At 57.9% G+C, this 17,716-nt stretch overlaps 2 protein-coding genes across 2 annotated transcripts; one reads left to right on the forward strand and one right to left on the reverse strand.

The window, feature by feature from the left end:
• Positions 1 to 1,284: 1,284 nt before the first annotated feature.
• REC8 (REC8 meiotic recombination protein) lies at positions 1,285 to 8,304 on the forward strand. Its single transcript, XM_059372972.1, has 19 exons — positions 1,285 to 2,931; positions 3,003 to 3,071; positions 3,194 to 3,336; positions 3,431 to 3,506; positions 3,616 to 3,736; positions 4,567 to 4,651; positions 5,001 to 5,080; positions 5,321 to 5,453; positions 5,540 to 5,612; positions 5,695 to 5,780; positions 5,934 to 5,983; positions 6,310 to 6,456; positions 6,776 to 6,842; positions 6,939 to 7,087; positions 7,273 to 7,321; positions 7,552 to 7,618; positions 7,734 to 7,865; positions 7,946 to 8,052; positions 8,158 to 8,304. Exons 1-19 carry the CDS (start codon positions 2,876 to 2,878, stop codon positions 8,247 to 8,249), a joined length of 1,782 nt encoding a protein of 593 aa, XP_059228955.1. The 5' UTR covers positions 1,285 to 2,875; the 3' UTR covers positions 8,250 to 8,304.
• A 37-nt stretch (positions 8,305 to 8,341) lies between these two features.
• On the reverse strand, positions 8,342 to 17,564 carry IPO4 (importin 4). Its single transcript, XM_059372963.1, has 30 exons — positions 17,361 to 17,564; positions 17,179 to 17,265; positions 16,972 to 17,051; positions 16,847 to 16,888; positions 16,280 to 16,409; positions 15,996 to 16,175; positions 15,698 to 15,763; positions 15,484 to 15,585; positions 15,314 to 15,397; positions 14,260 to 14,424; positions 14,120 to 14,173; positions 13,852 to 13,961; positions 13,455 to 13,563; positions 13,145 to 13,274; positions 12,840 to 12,953; positions 12,625 to 12,738; positions 12,262 to 12,382; positions 11,974 to 12,085; positions 11,751 to 11,866; positions 11,566 to 11,643; positions 11,432 to 11,489; positions 11,225 to 11,330; positions 10,931 to 11,124; positions 10,753 to 10,797; positions 10,262 to 10,387; positions 9,963 to 10,171; positions 9,717 to 9,849; positions 9,529 to 9,633; positions 8,812 to 8,881; positions 8,342 to 8,711 (listed from the first exon to the last, which is right to left on the reverse strand). The coding sequence occupies exons 1-30, from the start codon at positions 17,427 to 17,429 to the stop codon at positions 8,581 to 8,583; spliced, it is 3,240 nt and encodes a 1,079-aa protein (XP_059228946.1). The 5' UTR covers positions 17,430 to 17,564; the 3' UTR covers positions 8,342 to 8,580.
• Between the last annotated feature and the right edge of the window lie 152 nt (positions 17,565 to 17,716).

The following is a 17,716-nucleotide window of genomic DNA, read 5'->3' on the forward strand; positions in this document are numbered from 1 at the left end:
CTACTGTCATCTCTCACATCTCTTTCTGTTTCCATCTACATCTTTTCTACCTTCACTATTCTCTCAACGCAGTAGAGATCCTCTTTTTTTTTTTTTTTTAAGACTTTATTTATTTTATTTGACAGAGATTACAAGTAGGCAGAGAGGCAGGCAGAGAGAGAGAGAGACGGGGAAGCAGGCTTCCTGCTGAGCAGAGAGCCCGATGCAGGGCTCGATCCCAGGACCCTAGGATCATGACCTGAGCTGAAGGCAGAGGCTTTAACCCACAGAGCCAGCCAGGCGCCCCAGTATAGATCCTCTTAATGCATAAATCTCATGTCATTCCTCTGCCCCAAACCCCCCGTTGGCTCTTGACTCAGAGTAAAAGCCCAAATCCTTACAGTGGCCTCCACAGTCTCTGTGATGTGACTCCTATCCTCCTCTAACCTTACCCCTTACGATTCTAGCTCCAGGCTCCTTGAACCCATCACATTTCTGCCTCAGGACCTTTGCACTTGCTGGTTCTTTTCCTTCAGGTAGATGCGTGTTGTCTCTGCTCTTCAGAGAAGGCTTCCCTGAGCACCCTACCTAGTTTTCACTACCCTCTGTTCTCCTATGCTGCCTCATTGTTCTCATGGCACTGATCACCACTTAACATATTTCTATTTGTCTACATACTTAGCATCTCTCCTTCCCTACTCCATGAGAACAAGGACTTGTTTTGTTCATTGCTCTATCTTCAGTGCCTAGAGAAGGACATGGCACATAGTAGGCATTTCATAAATTCTTGTTGAATGGAGGGATAGATGAACAAATTACTGTTATCTCCTACACTAGTTAAGGGTAGATGCCCCCACTTTGCATCTACCCTTAAGGTAGATGCATCTACCTTTGTTCCCCAGTGTGAACTTATAAGCAGTGACAACATACGTGATTGAAACAATTTGTATTATGTAGAAACTCATTTAGCCAAGCACAGTGGAATAGGTACTAGAAACGCTGGAATTCAAGAGAGCAGAGTTCCCAACCAGCCTGTCATTCGGGAGCTTTGTGTTCTGGGAAGAACTGTCATGTGGGCCTCTCAGTTTTCTCATCTGTAAAAGCAAGTGCTGTAAAGCTTACAAGGACTAGATTTTGAAATCTCTGTCAGACTCTTGTCACAGACTTGACTGTCTGTGGTTGTAAATTTGGGGTAATTGGATATTCATTTGACAGATGTTTCTTGTGCTAGTTTCCAGGAACTAGTTGAAAAAGAAAAAGAAAAAAATATATCTTTTTTTTTTTTTTTTTAAAGATTTTATTTATTTGACGGAGAGGAAGAGAGGGAGCACAAGTAGGGGAGTGGGAGAAGGAGAAGCAGGCTTCCCACTGAGCAGGGAGCCCGATGTGGGACTCCATCCCAGGACCCTGGGATCATGACCTGAGCCAAAGGCAGCTGCTTAACAACTGAACCACCCAGGCGCCTCCACCCCCCACAAAAAGAGATCTTAATGTCAAGAGCTCATAGACTTAAGGAACAAAGTAAAATAGGATCAACTCAGTGCCAGTAAGTGCTGAGTGTTAGAGGCAGAAGCTGACCCTGGGGTCAAGGCTGGAAAGGGCATTTTAAGCCAAACCCAGGGGCATACAAAGGCAGGAGGCGGGGAAAATGGCATTTTAAGCCAAACCCAGGGGGCATACAAAGGCAGGAGGCGGGAAAACGAATTTTTTGGGCCAGATGGCTTTTGTATGGGGAGATGTATGCCTTGCATCCCACAAAGCTGAGGTCTGTTTCAGCCAGGAGAACATTCACTACTGGAAAACAGCCAGAGGGGGCATGCCCACAGCCCAAGTTGTCCAAGTTTAGGAAATGACTGAGCTTGTTTCCTGTAAGATCTGACTTCTTCCTCATCCATCTGCGGTGTCCCCGAGGCCACCTCACACCGTCTCCACCTGGCCAGCTGAGGACAAGCCCAAGGCTGGACACAGAGGCAAACCAGTCTTTGGTACTTGGTGGGTTTCAGGAGAAAGGGCAAGGTCTAACCTCAGGTCAGGCGCCCGGAATGGGGCAGAGCCCTTGCCCTGGGCATGACCCGACCTTCTCTAGTGGTCGAAATGGCCTAGTTACCAAGCTTGCTGCGGGGGCGAGGTTGGGACTGGCCCCTCGCTCATTGGTCGGCAGAGAAGTGCCACCGAGAACCCTTGTTATCAGAGGCTAGAAAGAGAGCCCATTGGTCAGGACACATCATAATGGCCCCCCGCAGCACGCAGGGTTCTTCTGATTGGTTCATTGTCTGCCTCGGGAGACACCTGTTGCCTAGATCCCAGGCAGGCTACTTGGTGCCCTGAAACCGAGTGCTTCCAAGCCCAGTCTTGTTCCCCATTGGCTGCTGTGGGGGCCGCCGCCATCTAATGACGAGGGAGGCGCCGAGTCCCGGAGCGCGCGCGCCCCCTGCGGCGGGATCTAGGGCCGCGGGGACTGCAGGTGCGTAAGCTGAGTGCAAGGCCTAGGAGCCCGGTACCCCTGCAGAGGACTCCGTTCTCTCGGGACCTGGCCTAGGGCCCAGCCCCAGCCTGCGCTTGGGAAGCTCTGCCTCTCCAACCTGGAACCCGACCCGGAAGGCCTCAGTAAGTTCGAAGCAGCCACGCGGCGTGGGAACCCACTCGCGGCAGCAGAGAGGGGCCTCCCGACTGCTGTGTGTGCGGTCCACGCCTCCGTTTACTTCTTGCCCTAATTGTTGACCTACACCTGAGTGTTTATCCGCTCCTTTACCGGGCGTTTTGGGGCTGCCCTGGCGGCTGCCTCTCCAAGCCCTTTGCCCCGACGGCGGTGTTTGGAAGCCCAGTGCCACAAAGAATTCGGATTGAGACCCCAGCGGAGGAGTGGTGGGGACAAGGGTGAAAGCCCGGTGGGACAATGTTCTACTATCCCAACGTGCTTCAGCGCCACACTGGCTGCTTCGCCACCATCTGGTAAGGCCTGGGCTGTGCGCGCTGGGAGGGACACCCAAGGGCCCCAGCCTGACACCCCCCACCCCTTCCAGGCTGGCAGCGACTCGTGGCAGCCGGTTGGTGAAGCGCGAGTACCTGAAGGTGAACGTGGTAAAGACCTGGTAAGGCTGGGAAGGGGAGGAGCGGGCAGGTGAGTGGGCAGGAGAGGTGGTGCTGGATGGGTGCGCCAGGCTGCGGGGCTGGGCCTTGGAGCAGTGGTGATCGGGGCACGTTGTCCCCCCAGTGAGGAGATCCTCAATTACGTGCTGGTACGAGTTCAGCCCCCGCTGCCCGGCTTGCCCCGGCCGCGCTTCTCCCTCTATCTGTCAGCCCAGCTGCAGATCGGCGTGATCCGGGTCTATTCTCAGCAATGCCAGTACCTCGTAGGTAAGGGGGGCAAGGCTCAGATAAGGGGCAGAGTCGCCTGGCCCTGCGGCAGCAAGGCGAGGCGTGCTCTCCACCTTGCCCTCCCTGCCTGCAGAGGACATCCAGCACATCCTGGAGCGCCTACACCGTGCGCAGCTGCAGATTCGCATGGATATGGTGGAGACTGAGCTGTAAGTGCCCCCAGGGACTGGACCACTCAGCCTTTGGTGGGGATCCTCCCTGCTGGGCGTCAGCCCTCTGCCTCAGTGCTGGACAGCTCACATTCTCCCTTGGTCTCAGACCCAGCCTACTGCTTCCTAACCGCCTGGCCATGATGGAGACCCTGGAATGTGCTCCAGACCCCTTTTTCGGGGTGATGTCTGTGGATCCCACACTTCCCAGCCCCTTCAGTATCCCTCAGGTAGGGCTCATTTCCCACAGATGCCCCAGACTGGCGAGCTGACAGTGCGGGAGGGGAGTGCTGTTCCTGTGTCTGACCGTGGGGCTCGGGAAGGGGCCCTGCCACAGCTCTCCCCTCCAGGAGTCCGTGCTGGGGGACTGTCATGACAGACCCCTCCAGACAAAGCAGCCCTTGTCCCAACTTCTCACCACACAGTTCCCACTGCCAAGGCTCTAAGCCAGGCCCTTAGCATCTCTTAGCCTTAGGTTTCTGTGCCCATGTCTCTTCCTCTATCCATGTCCTGACACGTTTACAGCTTAAGATAATGCTACTTCCTTCTTTCAAAGGCACCTCCGGCTCCCCACTGCACACAGCCCTCCATGCCCCTAACGGTCACCCTTGTTCTACACTAGTTAAGTCCCACATGTCTTTAGCAGGCCTGGCTCCAGCCATTTACCCCTTTCTATGAGGCTTTATCTCTGGTCAGAGCCAAATGTTGCTTTGGAACTGATCCCATTGCTAGTGTGCTTGTCTCACCCCTTGTGCTGACTTGCTGGGGTACTCTACACACTGGTCTTTCTGTTAGACCATAGGCTTCTTGAGATCTTTACCCCCCCAACACTTGACGTAAGGGTGCAGTGCTTCTGCACAGAAAAATGGACAAAATCTAGATAGTGAGGGCAGGAATGGAAGGAAAAGAGAGCAGATGGTGAGTGGGCTCACTGTGTGCTGGTGTCACAAAGCTGCGGCATGAAAAGGAATATTTTCATTTGCTGTCTGAATAAGGTTGTGGAGGTGGGAGAGCGGGCTGAGGATGAATCCTCCCTTTCATCCCCAATCCTCTCCCAAAGATTCGACAGCTCCTAGAAGCTGCAACCCCAGAGAGGGAGCTTGAGGAGGCCCCGCCTGAAGTCCCCGTGGAGCCTAGGAAGCCTGGTGAGTAGAGAGCCTCTTTCCTGAGAGAGGCCTCAGAAGGCCCAAGAACTGAAGACCATCTTTGAGCTTCTCTTAAGAGCCAGGCCCTGTGAGGGGCATTCCATTTGTGTCACCTCATCTCTGCCTCACAAGAGTCCTATGAGATCAGAATTCTTATTGCCATTCTCCAGAAGAGAAAAGTGAGGCCTATAGTGCTTGAGCAACCTAGCCAGGGTCAGATTGCCAGTGACTGGCCAGGTTGACTGAACCTAGGTTGACTTGATTCCAGAGTCTGTGCTTTGGCTGCCTCACGTGGCATGGGAAGCTGGAAAGCCACAGAGGGGCTGATGTGACTTTCCTGCCTTTCCAGACAGGATCTTGGTCACCTTGGTGTCTCCAGAGGCCATCACCCTCCAGGAGGCAGAGCCCATCCGCATGCTGCAGATCGAGGTAAGCTGTCCCCTTCCAGAGAGGTGAGGCCTGAGTCCTGCCTCTGGTGCCCCCGCCTGCCTCATGTTACCGTCCTGTTTGCCTGAGTCCTGCCTTCTCATCTCCATTCCAGCCCTCCCTGTGTCTGGCACTTCAGCGCACGGTGGGCCCCCTGCTGCCCGCCTCTCAGACCCAGTCTCCTAGAGCCACTTGTCCTTTTCAGCAAGGGGATTGCATCCTCTCTTCTTACTCTCTTATCAGGGTGAACAGGATCTCCCAGAGGTCAGCCGCCAAGACCTGGACCTGCTGATTGCTGAGGAAGATGAAGCCATCCTGTTAGAGGAACGGCGAGGCAGGCCTCCCAGGGAGCGAAGGGCACATCCGGCTCCAGAGGGTCAGTGCCCTGACATGGGCAGGCTGGGTCTGGGCAGTGCTCCTAGCTCCTCCTGTATGCTCTAAGCCCCAGTCTTCTTTTTGTAGAGTACAAGGAGGAGCCCCGGGCCCTGGAGGGGGAAATGGCAGTACCCTCGCTCTCACCTCCAGCTCTCGCACGGTAAGGGCAGGATCCCTTGGGCCAGGTAGGAGGCTGATGCTGGGAGGGGTGAACTCATTTCTCCTGCCCATTTTCCCCTCAGGGTGGAAGAGGCAGCAGAGCCACTTCCAGTCCTGGCTCCTGAGGAGGTGAAGCCAGTAGGCTGGGAGCCTGAGGCTCTACTTACTGGTGAGTGCCCATTGTGCCTGTGGCCTTCCTGGGGCTATGTGCATAGCTGCCACCACCCAGGGCTCTGTTGAAGGGAGGCCTTCTAGCTTCTGGCCTAGGCAACTGCTGGGACAAATGCCTGTGGCAGAGCCGTGACCTAGAGTGTTGTTGCAGAGGTGACCCCACCACCAGAGCTGCGTCTGCCAGCCCCACTCAGCCCAGAGGTTAGTAGTGCCCCTTCCAAGCTTTCTCCGCCTCTTTGTTCTCCTCTCCCAGAGCTGCTCATCTGTATTCAGATTCCCCAAGCCCTGGGCCACTGCTAGCCTATCTAGGATTTGTGCAAATTGGTAGAAAGTGCCCTGTTCACTCTCCATTTTCTTGAGCCTGCACTCCCCATATGGGCCCCCCATGTGAGGTCAGAGCTGTACCCAGAGGCCCTGCCCAAGCTCTTTCCCAGGGTGCCTCTGGAGTGGGGCCCATTTGTAGCCCACCAAGGTGACAGGAAAAGGAGTAATGGGTAGCCTTTGCCCTGCCTCCCTTCCCCATTCAGAGGCGGCAGCCTCCAGTGCCCCCATACCCTCGGAGTCCGCCTGCTCGCCGCCGCCGCCGCCAGCTACTGTTCTGGGACAAGGAGACTCAGATCTCCCGGGAGAAATTCCAGGAACAACTGCAAACCAAAGCCCACTGCTGGGAGTGTGTGAGTGCAGCCCAGGCTCTACAGGTGATGGAGGGAGGCAGGGAGGGCTCAGGGCCATAGCTGCTGGGGAGGCACTGGAAACAATCCTCAAAACGCATGTGTTCCAGGTTTACAGAGTCAACTCTCCTTGCTCCTTTAGTGACCCCACGGAGCACATGCCTGGGCACCACCTAGCAGTAGGCGGGGCAGGCAGGGGCCGGAGCCAGCATGGGGGATCAGAGGTCTTGGAACAAAGCTTTGCAAGGAAGTGGAGAAGGGGCAGGGAGGAGGGGCTCCCTCCTAACTGGGCTTCTGGCCTCCCCCTATACCCCCCATGTAGCCAAAGGTGCAGCCTCCCGAGAGGACTATCAGGAGTCCCACGGAGCTATTCCGAACCCCAACTCATGGTAAGGAGTTGGCATGTGGGGCCTTCTGAACCCACAGTCCACTGTCTTGGTGTTCCTCACACCTCAGACCCCATCCCTGCCACCCCTCCCTCCCAGCTGGCTGGCTCCCCCCAGAACTGCTGGCTCTCTGGACCCACTGTGCCCAGCCACCCCCAGAAGCACTCAGGAGAAGGCCACCCCCGGAGCCTGAGGAGGAGGTGGCAGCTGAGGAGGAAAGGAGGATGGAAACTCTGAGTGATATTGAGGTAACTGCATCCCCTTCCTCCTCCTTTGGGAGTGGCCTGCTTCACCTGAGTTCCCACAGGCTGCCTTCTGCCCACCTGAGCCAGTGGTGCCAGGTCCTGTCCTCAAGCGCAGGCCGAGACCGCGTCACCCTGCCCCAGGTGCTTCTGTGATCTCAGGGGCTTAGTTCCCATTCTCCCATCTGCAGGTCCCAAGGGAGGCCCAGGAGCCCAGTGGGCCCCTCATGCTATCTTCAGGTAGGCATCTGGAGAAGGGAGAGGGCCACCACCACAGCCACTGTCCCAGGGAATGGGTACCTTAACTGCAAACGGTTTTCACTAGAGAGAGCACTTAACAAAAGGGAGCCTAGATCTCTTTCTTCTTACAAGTCACTGCACAGCAGTCACATCTAGTGTGGCCAGGGGTCCTCAAGGTCCCGACCATTCTGATCTAAGCAGACCCACTCAGGACCTTCCCCTCCCAACAGAGCTCTCTCTAGAAGTGGTGGAGGAAGAGAAGTCCCGCACCAGTCTCATCCCCCCAGAAGAACGCTGGTAAGCCACCAGTCTGGTAAGCCACCAGTCCGGGGGAACTCAGGGTGGGGCCCTCATCCATGTTACAGCTGCCACCTCCCCTGCTCCCTGGAAGGTGACTGCCATGTTCTTCCAGGGCCTGGGCTGAGGCAGAGCAGCCCGAGCCCCCTGCACTGCCTGTGGTGCCTGAGGTCCCGGAAGTGGCCCTGGAGCTGCCTTCAGTGCTGCCCCTGGAGCCTGAGCTGCTGTCGCTGGAGGCCCTGTACAGGTGCAGGGAAACACTGCTGGGGGAGGGAGCGGGGCGGTGGGCAGGCTGGGACTCCAGCTGACCGTTACTGATCCCTACAGGGCTGTGGCCCAGGAGCTGAAGGCCAATAGGGAGCCCGATTTCGACAGCCTGGTGCCCCCACTCAGCCCCCGCTGGATGGCTGCCCGGGTATTCTACCTGCTCCTGGGTGAGTATGGGGACGTGTGGGCCCATGTGTGGGGTGAGGACACATAGGTCCAAAGGCTGCCGCAAGGATTCCCCCTGACTGGCCCCATCCTCTTCTCTTGACCAGTGCTGGCGGCACAGCAGATCCTCCGCCTGGAACAAGAGAAGCCATACGGGCGCTTCCTCATCCAGCTGGGGCCCCGCTTCCACTGCGCTTAGAACTGACAAAGCTGCCAGGAAACTGGCCACATTAAACCCGTCTTGCCTGCCTTGATTCTGAACTCTGTGTTTCCTGCTCTCAGAGCTACCGGTCAAGCAGTAACCGAACTGCCTTTATTAGGGTAGGATGTCAAGACTCCATTTGCACTGTCCCACAGCGTTAACAGACCCAGCCCCAGAGACACCCCCATAAGGCAGCAAGCGGGGCTGAGACTCCCGAGTAGCTATGAGGCCCAGAATCTTTGGTAAGGCGTGAGCTGAAACAGGGCTGAGAGGTGGTCCTGGGGCCCGGGCAGGCTCTACTCTCTCTGGCCCGGCTGCAGCCCCCGGTCTAGGTGAGGCCCAGGGCGGCCTGGAGTTCCTGAGCTTTGTCACCAGGCAGCGAGCCCAGGGCCGAGTGGAAGCTGTCAGTGTGCTGTCGGGCCAGGAATGTCAGGAGCAGCAGCAGTGTAGCCTTGGTGTCTGTGTGGAGAGCGAAGAGGGAGAGAGCGGGGAGGCCCGGCCTGTAGGTCCCTAGCTGGCCCCCACGTCCCCCGCCCCTGCCCACTGCCACCCAACTCACCTGGTGGGATCTTGTTCTCAGCCAGGATGAGGCTGCAGATGCGCAGGAGCTCAGGAGCCACATCTACAACCTGCAGGGCAGGGGAAACAGGCTGACTTGGGAGTGCCAGCAGCCCTGGGCCCCAGCCCGAGGAGAGCCAGAGTCTCCTGCTAGGGATATACACTTGACACTGTTTCACATCTGAGATAACTGGGAAAACCCAAGAAGGACCCATGAAACATGGTGGGAGTAATTTTTTTCTTTGAAGGAGACAGATGGTGACCAAAAGCCCAGACACTCAGAGGAGTTCCACCAACACAGCAGGCTCTGAAGGTGCAGGAGAGAGGTGAACGACACAGGAATATGGGCACCAAGTCCAAACCTAGCTGGTTGATACAGATGAATCTCATTTAGAAACCCAAGCTGCTCTAACTGGAAGGGACAGGGAGAGTGGCCCAGAGATGTCTATGCTCTGAGGAACACTGTAGGAAGAAACCCCAGTGTAGGAAGTCAGCCCAGGGAAGCTGTGACTTCTGCCTCCCACCAGAGGGTGTACAGGGCCAGGGAGCATGGGGCCTCCGGAGAGAAAACTGCTGTGCCGTGAGGGGACCGTGGCCACTGACCCTGGCAGAGTAAGGACACAGGAGTGTCCAAGAGCAGTTTAGGCTGTGACTGCATCAGCTATAAGGAAGGCCAAGCCTGCCTCTGGCTGGAGCTTGAAGCTCCCCTCTGACTTACCTGGTCAGGGCTGCTCTGGTACAGGAAGCTGAAGAGGTGCCCTATGGTGACCCACTCCTCCAAGTCCTCCTTAAGGGGCAGGGCATGCAGCAGGGCAGCCAGCACCTGGACACAGAGAGGCCTCAGACCCCTGTTCTGTCTCCTTCCCCCCGCCCCCACAGCTTCTGGGCCTTGCCCCCAGCCCTCACCTGGGGCTCCGGTTTCCTTGTGGGACTGGCCATCAGCAGGCGGGCCAGTGCCCCACAGATGTTGTCACGGACGCGATCGTGGCGCTCCCGTGCCAGGAGGGGCAACAGCAGCCCCAGCAGCTTGGGGAAGTATCTGGTTCCACAGTCAAGGAACAGGCCCACGGCAGACCTCTCCCATCCTAGAGCCCAGGGATACTCTCCACTCCCCACTGGCTGCCCCCACCACCCCCCACAGCCCTAGGATACTCCTGAGCAGGCCGGCCCCCATGCTCTGCCAGCACACCCAGCCCGAAGACCGCATTGCTCCGCACCTCAGGGTCAGCCTCCCGGGCGGTGCTCAACAGCACAGGGAGGAGCCGGGACACGAACTGGGCTGAGGCACCACCCAGGCCCTGAATGGACTCTGCCAGCGTCCCCACAGCAAAGGACTTCTCTGCCACAGTGCAACCCTGTTTCTGGTGGGGGTTAGAGTGCGAGTCAGGGTGGGGCCAGGCACTGGGCACACAGGCAGGACGGGGTTGGAGGCCAGGGCACAGAGCACTCACCGTCTTGCACAGAAGCAACGGCAAGAAGCTGGCGAAGAAGGGGGCAAAGGCATCTCCCCCCGCCGCAGCGGCCAGGGCAGGAATGGCCTCTCCAGCATGCTCTAGCAACATGGCATCATACTCGGCCTACGGGGCCGGGTCAGTGGCTAAGGTACCGGGGCTAGCTCTGCTGCAGGGGCCACGCCCCACCCAGTGCTCTGCCACTGCCATAGGTGGCCCCCATGGTGGGTCCTATGAAGCCCAGCTTTTTCTCCTGGTGAGCCTCCTCTCCCCTCTTGATCCCATCCTCCCTGGCCCTAGACCCTCACCTGCAGAAAGCCTTTCCAGAATCCCCACTGCCTTCATGGGAGCAGGGATGCATTATTCAAAGCCATAACCAACCTTTTAGCAGCCCTGGCTCCCTGAGGCCAAGCCCAGGGACACTGTCCATCCCTGCTCTGCAGATACCCCAGGGACAGCCTGCTCCCACCGTGTGCCTCCCGCACTCTCACCTGCTCCTCCTCCTCCTCCTCCTCCTCAGGGTCCTGACAGGCTGTCTGCAGGAGGAGAGTTCAGCTCAGCCTGGGCTCTCTGGTCCCTTATCTCCATGATGGGGAGGTAGGGGGAGGCTGGACCTGTAGCCTCGGGCCAGGCCAGCTCCTCTCCCTGCAGCCCACCTGCCCTGCTCACCTTCCGCTGCAACACAGCCTTGAGCATGCCACAGAGCTCAGCGAGGCGCCCGGGAGGCTGCAGCGCAAGGGGCCCACAGCCGCGCAGCACTCCCGTCAGCGCCTCGAGCACAGCCATTACCACCTGGCGCTCCCGCTCACTGCTCACTGCCTGCATGTAGGATGGTACCACCCGGGCCAGGGCGACCTGCAGAGCTGGGGACATCATTGGCTGAGGCCCCGGTTAGGCCCTGCCCCCCCCCGCCCCCCACCCCACTGTCCACAGTTCCTGGAGGCCCCACTCGCTGCTGCTCACCCGCGGTGTTGGGTTCCGAGGGGCAGCTCTGACAGGCCTTGTGCAGTGCACAGCAGAACTGCCCTAGGGCCTCATGGGCTGCCTTCCGCACGTTCAGGTGAGGGCACTGTAGGATGAGGACGTGCAAGACAGGCCTGCTGTGGTCATGGCCAATGCAGGGCCCCTCACCCCAGGGACCCCACCTGCTCTGTCCGCTGGCCCTCTCACCTCCAGCAACTTGAATACTTCTTCAAAGACACTCTCCATGTACGGAAGGAAGGCCACACTGTGGATAGGCATACAGCCATGGGGACGGAGCTCCCAGGTGGGGTTCCCAGTGTCAGGAAAGGGCCAAGGCTCACCTGGTATTCACTGCGATCTCCCCCAGAGCAGCACAGGTGTCTTCCTTCTCATCAAAGAAGGCGTTCTCCACGCTGTACCTGCAGTAAGATGGGGGTTGGCAGTGATCAGGCACCTACGGGGGCAGGGGCACAGGGCCCTTGCCCAAAGCCAGGGTTCCTCTGAGGAGAATGGCACCCCTCCGCACCCTGAGATCTCAGAGTCATCCTCCTCTTCCTCATCCTTGTCCATGAGCTCCTCCTCTTCCTCCCCATCACTCTCGTCGTCAAACAGAAGGAAGGAGTTGCTTCCGTCATACTGAGGCTGGGCAGAGGAGGTGCAGCAGGGACTTGGGCTCAGCTGTGCCCAGATGATTGCCACCCCAGGGCAGCCCTTCCTGAACCAACTCCGCCCACCCATTCTCTGCTCACCACAATGCCCTCCGTGGAACGCAGGGACAACAGCATGAGCGTGGTGATCTGCGGCAGGTGGGGTGCCAGGCCCTCCCCCATGAGCCCTGATAAGGCTGCAAACAGGCTGTACCTGGTGGAGGCAGGTGGAAGCCGTACAGTCCTGCCTGCTGGAGCCAGACAAAATGGGGAAGCCCGGGGAAACCCGCAGTCCAGAACCACAGGACCGGGTTCTAGGCTCAGGGCTGGGGATCCAGTGGGCAGGCAGGCAGGAGGTGCGGGCTGGGGGCAGGAAGGGGGTTCACTCACGTGCAGCGCCGCAAGTCAGGGTCGTCTACCTGGTCACACAGGCCCAGCCCCAGCTGGCAGCACTCTTCAGCCAGGGGCCTCATGGGCTCCCCCACTGCTCGAGCCAGCACCCCAAGAGTCTCTGTGGGGACAAGGGCCAGGTTAGTACTAGGAAGCAACCATGAGCCAGACGGATACAAGGCCAAAACCTAGGGGACTGAAGATGGCAGCTGGGGGTTAACTGAACAATCCCACTGGTTTCTGGGTACATTGGGAAGAGTGCCTCCTTGGATGGGAAGATATCTGTGCTGGCCTGGGGGAGATCCTCATGAACCCCTTGGCCCTTCCCCAGCACTGAGAGCACCGCCTGAGCCCCTTATGCACCGAGGCTTTGGATCTGCACAGGCTGGAGGTCCTCGCGGCCTGTCAGCAGGAATTCCCGCAGGTGCTCCATGATGGTGGGGAAGTAGGGCAGCAGGGAGGCCTGTGCAGCTGTGGCTGAGGGACAGAAGGACAGAATCAGAGCTGGAATGAGAATCACCGGGACCACGTATCACAGGCTCCTTAGGGTAACCCAGTACCCGCCGCCTTCTCCTCACCAATGGCTCCCAGGGCGCTCACAGCCAGCTCCTTGGCCCGGGGGCTGCTGGGATTCCTCAGAGGCTGCAGCATGCACTCCATCAGCTCCGGAAGGTAGGGCTGCACTTTGGGCCCTGTGGGAAAGGGCAAGCTAATAAACAGCCCAGGTCTCCTACTTTCTGGGGGCCCCCTGCCTCCAGGCTGACCTCTAACATCCAACCCAGGGCTCCTTGGCAGCCTGCCACACACCTCTCCCTGCCGCAGGCAGCATGTCCCACCCCCTTCATCCAAAGTGACAGCTCTGTCCCCTCCCTCTCACACCTACCTAGATTCTCCACGAAATTCTCCAGGGCATAGCAGGCCTTGGCGAGGTGGTTTGTGTGCCCAGGAGGCACTGACTTCAGGTAGGCAAGGAGCAGTGGCATCACCTCCCCTGCATAGCTGCTGATGTGGGGCTGGGGGAGGGGTAGGGAGGCCCCGAGTCAGCTGACCAGGGCTGTGCCCTAAATGCGCCCCACTAAGTGCAGTGGCAGCAGGGATGGGTGAAGAGATGAAGCTGAGGGGAAGCTGGTCCTGGGGACGGGTGGGGTGGCCACCCACATTCAGGGTGGCCACCCACGTTCAGCCTCACTGACCTGGAGGTTCTCTGAGAACTGGCCCAGGGCAAACAGTGCAGCATTGCGGACCACCTGGGATGGGTCCTCCAGGCCCTTGCACACGATCTGCAGCAGTGGGGGCAGCAGCCTGGGGGTGCGGAAGCCAGATTCTGGTTGAGGGGCGGGGCCAGAAAGCCCTAGGCTAAGCCCTGCCCCTTATTTCCAGGGTGAAACCAGGGCAATGTCACTGATAGCAGGCACCACCCCCTGCTCTCCACAACTGAGGTAGCCACATTATCTTTCAATCCAGAGCACCTGCAAGGGGAAATGCTCCCCATACTTAAGCTCCAACAGCCGTGAGAGACTAGGACCATCATGGGCCGTGCAGTGGTCCTCCCCATGGCCCGCCTGCCCTCTAAGACAGAGGAATAGGCACCTCTGCCTGATGTGGTCACCAGCTCCATCGGATAGTACGGCCAGCACTAGGAGGCCAGCCTTGCGCTGATACGGTCTCTCACTCCGCAAGGCTTCTTCCAGCACAGGCATCTAGGGGAACGGATGGTTCTCTGCTGAAACCCTGGTCCAAGTCTGCCCACTCCTGCTGCAGCCCTCCACACCTGCCAGGGCCCAAATAGCCTCAGTGGTGGGAAACTAGGCACACTGAGGGAGAGGGAAGGGCACCGGGAGGACAGAGCCATATTTACCAGCAAGGGAAAGAGCTTCTCCGGGGGCAAATGTAATGCCAACATGTCCACAACCTGAAAAAGATCGGGAAGACTTTGCTGGACTCCATCTCTGCCCCACAGCGACCTAACAGCCTGCCCCAACCTGTCGCACATCTCACCTGTACAGCAAAGTGCTTAGGAGTCTCTCCTACCAGCCCACTCTCCAGCTCTTCCTCTTCTGAATCCTGGTCCTCAGGATCCAGCTGGCCCAGAGCAGGCTCAGCAGCCATAATGGGGAAAAGGGTGTGTAGTAAGGGTGGCAGGAGACGATTCTTCAGTAAGGCCTTGAAAGGGAAGGTGGAACTATGTCCCTGAGAATCTGCTCCCAAGATGGACTCACAATAAAAATTCCAGCTTTGGGCACCTGGCTGCCTCAGTATGTTAGGCATCTGACTCTTTGGCTCAGGTCATGATCTCAGGGTTATGGGATCGAGCCTCACATTGGGCTCTACAGTTGGCAGAAAATCTGCTTGAGATTGTCTCTCCCTCTCGTTCTGTCCCTCCCCCTGCTCATGTGCACACAGCTCTCTAAAATAAATAAATAGGGGTGCCTGGGTGGCTCAGTTGTTAAGCATCTGCCTTGGGCTCAGTTCATGAACCCAGAGTCCTGGGATCGAGCTCTACATCAGGCTCCCTGCTTGGTGGGGAGCCTATTTCTCTCTCTCCTACTCCCCCTGCCTGTGTTCCCTCCTTCACTGTATCTCTGTCAAATAAACAAAATATTTAAAAATAAAATGAAAAATGATAATAATAAAATAAAATAAATAAGTCTTAAAAAAAATTCCAGCCCCCTAGGTCACAAAGGGTCCAGCAAGAAACTCCCAAACTTCCAGCCAGGAGCTGGAGTGAGGCCAGATCAAGTTTTTTTTTTTTTTTTTTTTTTTTTAAGATTTTTATTTATTTATTTGACAGAGAGAAATCACAAGTACATGGAGAGGCAGAGAGAGAGGGAAGCAGGCTCTCTGCTGAGCAGAGAGCCCGATGCGGGACTCGATCCCAGGACTCTGAGATCATGACCTGAGCCAAAGGCAGCGGCTTAACCCACTGAGCCACCCAGGCGCCCAAGATCAAGTTTTGAAAGCTGCAAGATACCCCTGAGATGAACAGAATGTCCCAGAAATTAGCCCAAGGATGGAAATGGGGGTGCAGTCATGTGTATCATGGAGTACTCACCTTGCTCTTGATTTTGACCAAGAAACTGAGGCAGCAGAGAATCCGTACGCGTATCGCATCACCCAGAGCCACATTTCTAGCCACCTGCCCAGAGACGAACTTGAATCAGAAACAGGCAAGGGAACTCCCAGCAAAATAAGCAGCAGAGGCTATGCCCATCCCCGGCTCACCTCCAGGCAGAATGTGAGGACCTCAGAGAGGTGGGAGGTGATGATGGGCACCTCTGACTCCAGCAATTCATCCAGGGCCTCCACAGCCTCACAAGCCTTTGCCTGCCAGACAATCAAACAAGTCAGAGGGTAACCATGGGTTACTTCAGTGGACCGGGCCCTGTGGGCCTGTACTCTCCTCAAAACAGAGCTCCTGCCCGAATGTTGTCCTCACCTCATCTGCAGAGATCAGAGTCTGCACGGCCACAATGAGCTTGGGTACCAAAATCCGTGCAAGAGGCTGGAGGGCAAAAAGCATAATGCACGCTCACTCATCCCAGGCCCCAAAAGCTGGCTGCATCCTCAAAGCCTGGCCACAGGAGCCAGGTACAGCCACCCACAGTATCCCCTCTCAACTGCTAGGGACAACAAATGGCAGAGATAGAGTCTAAAATAGTTCTGCATCCTGCAAGGGTGAGGACACGGAAGCTCTGAGGGCAGGGAGCCAGGGAAGGGGAGGACCCGCATCTCACCACATCATCAGTGCCCAGGTAAGGGGCCATCATGGTCAGAGTGCGCAGGGAGTAGAAGAGGAGCCCAGGAGACCCCACCTCACCAAGGGTCTCATTCAGAAGCCGAAGAAGCTCCCGGTGGTGGGGCTGGAAGGCCTCAGGCCGGGAGGTCACCACCACACTTAGCAGCAAAAGCCCCATCTATCCAGGTGTAGGGGATGAGAGAGAAAAGCTTATATGGTCTATCCAGCCGCTCAGTCCCCCTCTCCCTTCCTTCCTCCCACCCACCCACCATGTGCTAGTACCTCTCTCTCTGGGATATGAGGGCTGTGGGTACTGTGTTGAAGAAGCTGCATGAGCTGAGGCCAGGCCTCCAGGCCTTCCTTTCGAAAAATGGTGCCAGAGAGCTGGGCCAGACTAAGGCTCACAGAGTGCCTGCAAACAGGAGAGATTGCCCCTGACCCCCAATCACTCTCCAATACCCTCCCCACACATGCTGGGCCTGCCTCCATGAGGTGGCCAGGACAGAAACCTCCAAGTGTGGGCAGAAGGTTTGCCAAATTGGGACACATAGGAGGGTGGCTCACAGGGAGACCAGCAGCAAGGTGGGTGTGTAGTCTGGTGAGCCTGAACTCAGGTAGACTGAATTTCGGTTCCATTTTTCTGATTCGGGTTTAGGAGACCATCACAACCCATTCTCATGAAATTTAGTCTTCAACAATCTTAAAATCCTTGCTCCACTCTTGCTTTAGAACGGACAACATCTTTCCCCCTCCCCGGCCCTGTCCGGAGCTGAAAGACAAGGCAGAAATCCACAGAGGGTCTCAGCCTGAGTCAGTCAGGATCCCAAGAGGAGGCAGGTAGGCACTTACTCGGTCTCCCTCTGAAAGGCGGTCAGGACCAGCGACTTGAGGCTGGAACGCAGATGGCAGGTGTGAGTACTTGGCCCGCCTAGGAGCCGCCTCCGCCCGGCCCCGCCCCCCTTGGCCCCTCCCACCTTTCCCGGTGCTCGGCCGTCAGTCGTCGCCAGCGGGTGCTCAGTCGTCTGCGGGTCAGCACAGCCGCGAACTGGCGGATCTGGGACGAGGAAGCACGCATGTGAGGGTCCGGGCAGAAAGGGACTGAGCGGCCCGCAGGGGGGCAAGCTGGGGCTCGACCGGTGGCGTACTAAGGGACGCTCCGCGGGCAGGGGCAGGCGTTTCACCTGAGGATCGACCGCCGAGGCGAGCAGGTGGCAGAGGGCGGGCAGGGCGGCGGGGTCACGAAGAGCGGTCTGGAGCTGCTCGGTAGCCTGGGAGGAGTCCCAGGGTCAGAGTCGGGGCTTTCCCACCACCTCCTCCCGTTCGTCCCGGTCCGATCACCCCCCACCCCACCCCCGTCCCGTACCCGGCGGATGCGCTCGGTGTCCGGCAGCAGCAGTTCCCGCAGGATCTGCTCCAGCCCGGCAGGCTCCATGGCAGCGGCCGAGCCGCCGCTACTGGGTCGGGTGTTGGGGGGGAGGGACAGCACGTGGAAGCCCTGAAACCCGCTTCCGGCGGAAAAGGCGTTGCTCCGCGCCCTTCCCGTCGCCACGGTGATTCAACTCGCTTTCCACAGGAAGCTTCGGATTCGCCACTTCCGTCAGCTTATCGCGGAAACAGGCCCCGGCACCGCAGGTTCCCCCGGACAAGAGTTCCCAAGCTCCGCGGAGAACTCGCGTTCCGTGCGTTCCGCGGCTGACCCGGCTTCCTAAGGGACAGTGC

The sequence above is a fragment of the Mustela nigripes genome, chromosome 13 (assembly GCF_022355385.1).
Source record: "Mustela nigripes isolate SB6536 chromosome 13, MUSNIG.SB6536, whole genome shotgun sequence".
Lineage (NCBI taxonomy): Eukaryota > Metazoa > Chordata > Mammalia > Carnivora > Mustelidae > Mustela > Mustela nigripes.

Bases quoted from the DNA above. Each gene is read 5' to 3' on its own strand.
- IPO4 (XM_059372963.1), bottom strand. From the start codon at position 17,429: ATGGAGCCTGCCGGGCTGGAGCAGATCCTGCGGGAACTGCTGCTGCCG. The intron at 10,172-10,261 runs GTGAGTGCTCTG...AACCCCCACCAG, and splicing joins CGTTGCTTCTGTGCAAGACG to AAACAGGGTTGCACTGTGGC. The intron at 9,634-9,716 runs GTGAGGGCTGGG...CTCTGTGTCCAG, and splicing joins CAAGGAAACCGGAGCCCCAG to GTGCTGGCTGCCCTGCTGCA.
- REC8 (XM_059372972.1), top strand. From the start codon at position 2,876: ATGTTCTACTATCCCAACGTGCTTCAGCGCCACACTGGCTGCTTCGCC. The intron at 4,652-5,000 runs GTGAGTAGAGAG...CTGCCTTTCCAG, and splicing joins CGTGGAGCCTAGGAAGCCTG to ACAGGATCTTGGTCACCTTG. The intron at 5,081-5,320 runs GTAAGCTGTCCC...CTCTCTTATCAG, and splicing joins TCCGCATGCTGCAGATCGAG to GGTGAACAGGATCTCCCAGA.